Source organism: Quercus suber, unplaced genomic scaffold, assembly GCF_002906115.3.
Source record: "Quercus suber isolate HL8 unplaced genomic scaffold, Cork oak 2.0 scaffold_535, whole genome shotgun sequence".
In the NCBI taxonomy this organism is placed as follows: domain Eukaryota; kingdom Viridiplantae; phylum Streptophyta; class Magnoliopsida; order Fagales; family Fagaceae; genus Quercus; species Quercus suber.
In genome coordinates, this window is record NW_027069983.1 from 364,525 (window position 1) to 374,569 (window position 10,045).

Below are 10,045 nucleotides of genomic sequence, written 5' to 3' on the forward strand. Positions count from 1 at the left end.
AATAGCTCTGTTTACTGTTCAATCTATCTCTCTCTTTAGTCTATAACAAAACTTTTTATGATATTTAGGTGTGACGCATGATGTTAGGGATTTTAATTTTTTCTTTATTTGATAAGTAATAAATTTTATTGATGAGGAAACTGATACATCAAGTTTCAGGGGGTATACTAGATGAATAACACATTTAGGTTCTAAGATTACAATGATCCATATAATCTAATAAATTATAGAAAGGATACCTCCTACTGCCATCATCCACTTGGACAAAGTTTGGAAAATGCATGTTCACTTCTAATAAATAGAACCATGTTTTTTTTTTTTTTTAATAAAAGAATTGTACCAGTTTGCACAATCAACTGGGTTTAACTCCTTGTTTTGTATGCTAAAACCTTAATGATATGCCCCACTTGGTTATCCAAACAATTCTAAAGGAAATTAATTTATTCTGGAACTGAGGCAGAGTATGGCATTCTGATTTCTTCGAAGAAAATAGGAATTTGTGCATAAATTTTTGAAATTTGAAATCGGATCACGGTCACGAGTTTTTTACTCCTTGTTGTTGTGTGGTATAACCTATCTTACTGCATTGAACCCATAATTTGTATCTTGAATATATGAAAGTTCAAGATTTCTATCAGCCACAACCCCGAGGTTGATGCATTGTTTTCCCAGCAATCTTTGGTGTTTAGTTTGAGGCCGACTTTGTAATAACTCGTACGTGAAAAAAGAAAATATTTTTCTTATGGTGCAATGTGTGGGAAAGTTTCATTTCTGGTGCAGTTTTTGTATTGTTGTTGGAACTTATATGGGCTGACTTCAAAAGATTAGTTCTGTGCAGTGGCATTGCTGAAATGCAGAATAGGAGTGCCTCAACAGTTGAAAGACCAGATCAACCTACTCGAATGCCTTGTTGGAAAAGTCAAGGCAATTGTCTCTGTTTTTGTTGTTTACTACTTCTCATTCATGACAGTTATTTTCATGGGAAGATTAATTTTAGGATTTCTCTCTGTGTTTGTGTCTTTACTTTTATAGTTTTATTGATTCTCTTGTAGAGATTGTAGAAATAAGTTGAGCCGAGCGTTCATGTGCACTTTTTACAACTAATTGAAGAATTGCACTAGTTATACTTTTAGTCAATGGACTTTTGATATCTTAATTGTCTTAGCCATATAACTAGGAGAGGATTTTGTGCTGGTTTTAACCATTGTGGGGAAGAATGGGTACTATGTATTAGATTATTAACTGAAAAGACAACAAATTGATTCATACTTGATAAAACTTTAGGAAGTTTTAGACATGTGAGGGGTTAATGATAGAAAAAATGTCTGATTTCCACGTTATATGCATGATTGCATATACCTTATTATCTATTTTGCTACCATTTTTTATTATCCCCCAATGATTGTTATATTTGACTGAAATCATTGCAGTGGGATTGTATTTATATTTTACTTATGTTCCTTAAAGAAGACTGGTTGTCATTACAGTATCCCTTGCCAACTTTTTATTCTAGACAGTTCAGCTGGTAGGAGGTGCCTTAGAAGGGGAAATTATGAGAAGCAGATTCTTAAGGGTGTTGAGTTTCTAAACTAGTGTAGAGATTAAGATAATTGTTTAATTTCCATACATCTGGTTTTAGATGTCTTTATGTCTTTCACTTCAGATCATGCTCATTTGAATTATCTTTGTTGGTTATAATTATGGATAAGTGATTAAATTCTCAATTTCCTAATAACTTAAGCTTTTGGAACAATTGGTAATTTAACATGGTATCAGAGCAGAAGATCCTGAGTTCGATCACTATTTTCACTCTACCTTCTATTTAAAATGTTAGTATGGCTCTCCACATGCTTATAGCAAACCAATATTGTGCCTTGTTTCTAATTGTTTGGTTTAACAGTGCATAGCCAAGAATGTTAATTACCCCATCTTGAATTTTATGGCATAATTTTCTCTCTCTCTCTCTCTCTCTCTCTCTCTCATATAGGGATATACTTGACTACATGCATAAATGAAAGCCATCTATCTGAACGTTGCTTGGAAGGACGTCACATCACTTCTTTCTCACATAGATACTGATTTCTCCAGTATGTTAAGAGGAACTAATGTTGTCCAGATGCACTGTATTCCCATTTTTGTGATTGAGCTTCGAGTTATTAGAAGAATTATAAAAGTTAATAATATGGAATCAAATGTATCCACCATTAGTTGAGCCTTTTTTTCTTCTCTCTAATTTATTGGTTAATCTTGCAACTTGGAGATTATCTTCCTAGAAAATTCCACTTGGCATGATATCAACTGTCTTTCTATCCATTCTAGATGAGTGAGTTTGGTCCCTAGGCGAGGGGGAGATTAGAATTAGTGACCTTCACTGCATAAGCCATAATCACCCGCCGATTGTACTATCCTTTGGGGATATATCAACTGTTTTTAATAAACATATTTGTATTTAACTAAATCTAGGTTAATGTATAATAGATTTTAGTATGGTTCTTTTGCAGCTATTAATAAGTTTACACAGCAGAATCTTCCAGCTTGTAAACCTGTACTAACACCAGCATGGGTAATTTCTCAAGGCTGCTATTTATATCTGAATCTTCCAATAGCAACCATTCATTATTATGTGTCTACTTTGTGGTTTTGACTATTCCTCTGCAGGTCATTTTGACATTTCTATTGATCGGTACTATTTTCATTCCTATTGGCCTTGTTTCTCTCCATGCATCACGAAGTGTAAGTACTCTCTATTTCCCTTCAAAGTCGCACACTCCTATGGAGCACAGATTGATGATTATCTATATGATATATGATTTATAGGTTGTTGAAATTGTGGACCGATATGATATTGATTGTGTACCAGAACAATTTAAAAGCAATAAGCTGGGATATATTAAAGATAGCTCATATCCGAAAAATTGTTCTCGCACCTTAAAGGTAATGTTTTTCCTTTTTTGGTGTTCACCTCATTCAATGACAATACCTGATTTATGTGCTTCCTTTTCAAAATTCATTCTTCAATTTTGACAAATATTTTTCCTTTAATTAATGTACATGCCATCTTAGGTTTAGCTGAGCACAATTTACCATCCTAAATCTCCTGACAATTCCTAGCATCTTGCAAATGAAAATGTTGATATTATAATCAAGTAGTTTGGGTTGAGAACTTGGGGTAATTCAGTTCCGAAAGGAAGAAAAAAAGAAGCAGCAGTTAGGAAAGTTTAAATGGGTAAAGTGATATGTTCCTTGCTATCCAAGAGCTTAAATTACTGTCATATAGTAGTAGAATAGCCGGTAGCTAGACTCCTATAAATGATCAAATCTAGGGAGAGATATTATTCAGAAGAAATTTCCTGTGTGCTCTTAGTATAGATTTAGTAGTCCAACCAGTTTATATTATTTTTTCTCTTCTAAAGTGTTAATAATAGTTCTGCGTAAAATTTTGACTGTGTCTATATAATTTGTTTTATGGAATTTCAGTCTCTTACATGTAAAGAGCACTTGATCTTTTTCTGAAGGAGGTAACAAATGGAGTCCTAGATTTGTCATCACCTTCATCATATTGACTGCCAGCTAGTGTAGGTGATCAGGAAATATTAGTTTTATTTGAACAATACAAAGTATAAAATCCATCTGCTTGAGTAATATCGCTTGTTTTAAGCACATCATCAAAATGATCAGCACTTGATTTATCAACTACTGCTGAGGTCGATCCATGTACATATTAGTGAGTAAACCTGGTAGGTTGTCTTCTTTAGAAGTCTCTATCTACAAAGGCTATTGCTTTAAATATAAAGTTGCAATGGGGCATCAGATGGCTTAAAGATCTCTTTAGCTGCTTCCTTGTTATGTTGAGTCTCAGGTGAATGCAAACAATCACACAACATTTCATGTAAGCAATTAGTGGGCCAACCAATCCACAAGCTTATGAGCTTCTAGTTTTAATTAAAATAATTTTAGTTTTTTTCCCCTCTTTCCTGATTTAAGTTTCTTTGAAAGTCATTGGTTAAGTCTCAAATTTGTCTGCCAATCTACCATATTCTTTGTTAATTTGTTGCTTTCCCCCACCTTCTACCCAGAAGGCCTTCTAATTTTGAGCTAAATTGATGGCATAGATCGACTTTTCTAGATCAGTTTCTGACTTACTATGGTGAAACAAACTGATGCTTACAGAAGCCTTTACTGAAGTTTATAACTGCACCTTTTTTTAGTCCTTCCCTTATTTTACAGGTTTTGAAATATAAATTCTCTAATAGCTCTGTTTACTGTTCAATCTATCTCTCTCTTTAGTCTATAACAAAACTTTTTATGATATTTAGGTGTGACGCATGATGTTAGGGATTTTAATTTTTTCTTTATTTGATAAGTAATAAATTTTATTGATGAGGAAACTGATACATCAAGTTTCAGGGGGTATACTAGATGAATAACACATTTAGGTTCTAAGATTACAATGATCCATATAATCTAATAAATTATAGAAAGGATACACTCCTACTGCCATCATCCACTTGGACAAAGTTTGGAAAATGCATGTTCACATCTAAGATAGATGCTTACATCCTTCAAAAATCCTAGCATTTCTTTCACGCCATATGCACCACATCAAGTAGTGTGGAATAACCTTCCATATTGCCTTGTTTCTATGTCTTCACAATCTACCTTGCCTACAAGCTAGTAAATCTACGACATCCATAGGCATCACCCAATGAACTCCAAATACCCAAAAACCATATCCCATGTTTCTCTAGCAAAAGGCAATGCAAAAGCAAATGAATCACTATCTCCCCATCTTGCTTACACATACAACACCAACTAACCAAAATGATATTTCTCTGCCTCAGATTTTCTACTGTTAAAATTCTCCCCACGGATGCAGTCCAAATAAAGAAGGAAACTCTTGAAGGAACCTTACGCTTCCAACTACTTTTCCATGGGAACTTCACAGCTCCACTAGGGGCTAAAGCTCTGTGGTAAGAACTCACCTCAAAACCCTTCTGACTAGCCAGCTTCCAACACATTTTATCCTCTCCCAGACCTCGCACTAAAACTGACTATGTCAATTCCAAGAAGGTCAAGATAGACTCCTGCTCCCAATGTGGCACCATTCTAGTAAAATTAAATGCCCAATAGCCCGGTTCATTACTAAAATGCACATAACATGCGACTGAAGCCTCCTTATTCCTTGCTATACAAAATAACTCGTGGAAAGATTACTTTAAAGGGGTGTCATCATACCATACATCACCCCAAAATCTAATTCTTGTCCCATCTCCTACTTCCAAAGTTATAAAACGTGAGAAACTTTCCTGTCCCCATTTTATATATTTCCAAAGTCTCACCCCATAAGGCCCATTCATAGCAGTGGTACACCATCCAAGCTCCCCCCCATAGAACCATACTTACTATCCATCACCTGCTCCATACAGCCTCTCTCTCCCTCCCAAAACACCACAACCACTTCCCAAATAATGCTTGTTTGAACAACTTTAAGTTCTTTGCAGCCAGCCCCCCAATTTGAAGGAATATGTTGGAAGGTTGGAAAGGGTACTCTTGATCAAAGTAATTCTTCCTCATGTAGACAAATATAACCGCTTCCATTCCACCAGTCTTCTTTCCATTCTCTACAAAATAGTGTTCCAAATGGAACTCACTTTTAATATGGCTCCTAAAGGAAGACCCAAATATTTCATTGGTAACACACATGTTTTTCATCCCAAGATTTTTGCCAAGGCATCTATGTTTTGTACCAACCTCAACCGGTGCCAACTCTGATTTTCCCAGGTTCATATTCAAGCCGGAAATAGCTTCAAACCATGTAAGAATATAACTTAAATGCCCAATCTTATTAGGGTTAGCATCAGAAAAAAGTAGGCTATCATGAGCAAAAAGCAAATGGGATATCATTAGATCATGATTGTCTGCATTGCCTACCGTAAAACCTGACAAGAAACCACCCTCATGGATTTTTTTAAAAAAAAAAAAAAAACCCCCCCTAAATTATATCTTGTACGTTAAGTAAATGGAATAAAAGAGAAATAAGAAGTTGAAAGAGAAGAAAAACAGAAATCCTTTCAATTATGCCTTTGGTAGGCCAAATACTAAAAACAATTGTACCCTTTTTCCATGCCTGCATCAAGTTGGCGCTGTCTCTTTAGTGCATTAATGTCATTGGCTAGGTTGGTAGCCATTGAGCCCATTGCCTGGTTTTTGGGGTTTGTTATGGTAATTTTGTGCCCATTTTTCTGGGGAATTCTAGTGTTGTTTGGCCCTTGAAGAACTGATGCATGCTGGATATAGCACTCTGGATCTTCAAAGTTCACAATCCTTGATGAATGGCAATTAATAATTTTTGTTGCTTAAAATGCAAATGCATCAGTTGATGTTTCCCTACATGATTCCCCACATGTGAAGTTAATCATTACATGTTGGAAATTTGTAGAAATAGTGGACCTTTTTTGCTCCTTGGAGTTAGGTCATTGTTCTTCACATTCTTTTCTGCATTTTCTATTTCCTTTATTTTGCGTTTTTAACTTTTGGTGCAGGTGAACAGATATATGAAAGCTCCAATTTACATCTACTATCAGCTTGATAACTACTATCAAAACCACCGAAGGTGAGTGTTCTTTAGTTTTAATTTCTGATATAGTGAAAGGCACAATCTTTACTGTTTATTTCCTCTGCTTCTATAATTATTTATTTCTCTTGTTATCTTTTAATTGTTTCTATTATTATTATAAATCCTGTTTATCTATGCATAAAATCTGGCTCTTTTTTATGGGCTTCTTGGTGATAATTGTATAGTTCTATGGATTCATCTATGGAATTGTGGTGGAATTTTTTTGCTATTATCTAGATTTTATGGCTTCAGATCTACAGTATTGCCTTGTGGCCTCCTTTGGTTCCATGTGGTTCAATAGAATTATTTTCAAATGTAAAAAAAAGGGGAAAGAAAAGAAAAGAAACAGCCTTTAAAGTTATGTACTTTTCTAGATATATCTGTATGTTATATATAGAATTTCTGGAACTTCAATGTAAAGTATTCATTGACAGTTAAAAAGTTTAAGAGCCTCGATGATAAAATCAAAATTTGAATTTTAACTTGATTAGATGGAAAATTTTATCATTTCTCGGTTGTTAGATTTGAGAAATATTTTTTTATGCCTAAATTCTTTAGAAAAATTGTGGTGGTTTTTTTTTTTTTGGGTCAGGCCAAATGATTTGAACATTTTGTACTACTTGTAATCTCTACTGTGTGCTTCCACTTAGTGACAACTCCGAAAACTTTTCCAGGTATGTCAAAAGTAGAAGTGATCAGCAACTCTTGCATGGATTAGGGTCCAATAAAACAAGTCTCTGTAAACCTGAACAGTCCAACAATGGTCTTCCAGTTGTTCCATGTGGCTTGGTAGCATGGAGTTTGTTTAATGATACATATAAATTTATTCGTGGGAAATCAGAATTGAATGTTAACAGGAAGAACATAGCATGGAAGAGTGACCGTGATCACAAATTTGGGAAGCATGTTTATCCCTTCAATTTCCAGAATGGGACCTTGATTGGAGGTGGAAAGCTAAATTCAAGTGTTCCTGTGAGTAATACCAATGTGCAACAATTCATTTTTCTTTGTTTGTATTCCTTTATTCTTGAATATGAGGCTACTGAATTATAACTTGCAACAGCTTTACAACCATCCCTCTCCAGTACTTACGCAGTTTTTTTTCCCTGTATAGTTTGCAGCCCTACACAAAGCATGTGTCCAAATTTAGTTGGTAACTGACAGTATAATATGGAATATAATAAAACTTTGGTTTTTAATGCCATGATTCTGCTACGTGATATCACACGCCAACCATTTGTCACTTGGCTTCTGGTGGGTTTCTTTTTCCCCAAAATTCACTATTAAAATTATTAAGATAATTTGTTCTCGCATCAATTCTTTTACCAAAAGTTCTAAGAAATTAAAAAAACTGTTATGATTGAAACTTATGAAAAGTGGTAAATAATTGATAATACCTTCACTTTGTTGCACAAAAATGAGTTGCACCATAGTAGGACTAGTTGAAAGGGGTTTGTACAGTGGTTGTTCTCTTTCCTTTTCTGTCTAGTGTCAGATGAATGCTGCACTGAGTCAATGTTAACATCGATGACATGATGAGATTGATTGTTGTGTCCTCTGATTGGGGAAATTCTGTTTTGGATTTACAAGCTGGGAATTTTGGGAGAATTAATAGGGGCCCTTCGTCCCAAATCAATTTCAGTACCTGCCTCATATGGACATGATATGTAGGAAAAGTTATTGCTGCTTTTTTTGTTCATCTTCTTGGTGTGTCTGTTCCCCTTGTGTTGCACCATCTCTCTCTCTCTCTCTAATATTGGCTAAAATATGAGTTCTTATAATGTTATCTGGCCTTAACTTTTTCTTTTGTATTGGTTGGTTGGTGGGGTGCTTCACCATAATTAGCTAAGTGATCAAGAAGATCTTATTGTATGGATGCGCACAGCTGCTCTCCCTAGCTTCCGGAAGTTGTATGGTAGAATTGAAGAAAATTTGCATGCAGATGATGTTATAGTAGTCAACCTAATGAACAACTACAACACTTATAGTTTTGGTGGGAAAAAGAAGCTTGTTCTTTCAACATCAAGCTGGTTGGGAGGAAAGAATGACTTCCCTGGGTTTGCCTACATTTTTGTTGGTTCTTATTGTATAGTCATTGCCATTGTCTTCATGTTGCTTCATGTGAAAAAATCAAGGTAATATTTTGTGGATACCCGGTATAACTTGTCGCTTTCTCTGCATATTCATCCTCTGCTACAGCTAAATATATACATATTTTTTGTTGTGTCTCTCAACATCTAAATATAAAGGCCTTCTAACTGGGTCTAACTTGAATTCTTTCTCATCTTTGACCCACTTATGCTAGCCATGATTTGTTAGTCCTGTTATTCATCACCAATCCAAATCTTTTGCTCCCCCCTCCCCATCCTCTCTCTCTCTCTCTCTCCCCCAATCTCTCTCTCCCCCCCCCCCCCCCCCCCCCACACACACACACACACACAACAGAGCCATCTGAAAAGTTCTCTAACAGGCTAACATGTTTTCATTAGTGGTCGTTTTTTAAATCACTTTGGAGTATGAATATCTACTACTCTCATATAGACACCTCAGCTTTGTCTTTTGGTGTGTAATGTGTATAAACTAAAATAGTCTCTTGGTAAATTTAACTGGTATTTCTTGATGTCCTTGCTGATTTTTTTATTAAATAAGTAGCATTGTTGCTGATATTTGTGTGTAAAGAAAAATTGTTGGAAGTTTGAGTTTATGTAGGAATAGTTCACATATCGACTGGCCATTTAGGCATATTAATGATTTTATTCTTTATTGCAACAGGAACACACGTTGGATATAATTAAGTGAAGTCTCATTGAAGTTGTAGGTTCCAGGTGTAAAGAATTAAAGACACAGCGAGCATTCTTTGATTTTAAAAGAAGACACTTTACAATTGGAGTTTGTTGAAAACATGGTAGTGGGGTTCGAAGGTGTCCCCGGTTTTACAAGATTCCTATTCTTCCCATTGTTACTATAATTTTTTTAAAATTTTTTTATTGAGTGAGGATTGATCATTGTTGGAGGATGACCTTGAACATTATACGTTTTGCAGTTTTTGATACACCATATTGGAAGCTGAAAGTGTAAACAGTGTACTGATTGTTTAAATAGACATTTATTTAATCCGAAGGGAGGTAAAAATTACATACAATTGTATTGGCAAGAATAGTATAATTATGCAGAAAAAACTGGTAACTTGTGTGCTTTCCCTCTCCCTACATAAAGTTTTCATTTTTTGCTTGTTTGGCAAGTTTTAAGTACTCAATTGAGACAATTCAACTGTATTAAAATTCTGATTTGAGTGTAATGTATTGTAAAATGAGAACAAGAAAGAAAGGATTTTTTTAATCTCAGAAAACCCGTGTAAAGAGCTAGCCTCCAGTTTAAACTTGTCTGTCACGACTTGAATTTAAAAAGAGAAAGAAAGGAGTATCACAC

The 10,045-nt window shown here is 35.0% G+C and overlaps 1 protein-coding gene across 1 annotated transcript; it reads left to right on the forward strand.

The window, feature by feature from the left end:
- The first annotated feature begins 743 nt into the window (after window positions 1-743).
- Window positions 744-9,810, forward strand: LOC112015229 (putative ALA-interacting subunit 2). The gene is made up of 8 exons (XM_024047608.2): window positions 744-924; window positions 2,502-2,563; window positions 2,659-2,733; window positions 2,818-2,934; window positions 6,543-6,613; window positions 7,291-7,588; window positions 8,462-8,751; window positions 9,389-9,810. Exons 1-8 carry the CDS (start codon window positions 852-854, stop codon window positions 9,405-9,407), a joined length of 1,005 nt encoding a protein of 334 aa, XP_023903376.2. The 5' UTR covers window positions 744-851; the 3' UTR covers window positions 9,408-9,810.
- The last annotated feature ends 235 nt before the right edge of the window (window positions 9,811-10,045 follow it).

Excerpts from the sequence above, each read along its gene's own strand:
- LOC112015229 (XM_024047608.2), top strand. The coding sequence starts at position 852 with ATGCAGAATAGGAGTGCCTCAACAGTTGAAAGACCAGATCAACCTACT. Across the intron at positions 2,935-6,542 it reads ATTGTTCTCGCACCTTAAAG|GTGAACAGATATATGAAAGC; the intron begins GTAATGTTTTTC and ends CTTTTGGTGCAG. Across the intron at positions 6,614-7,290 it reads TACTATCAAAACCACCGAAG|GTATGTCAAAAGTAGAAGTG; the intron begins GTGAGTGTTCTT and ends AAACTTTTCCAG.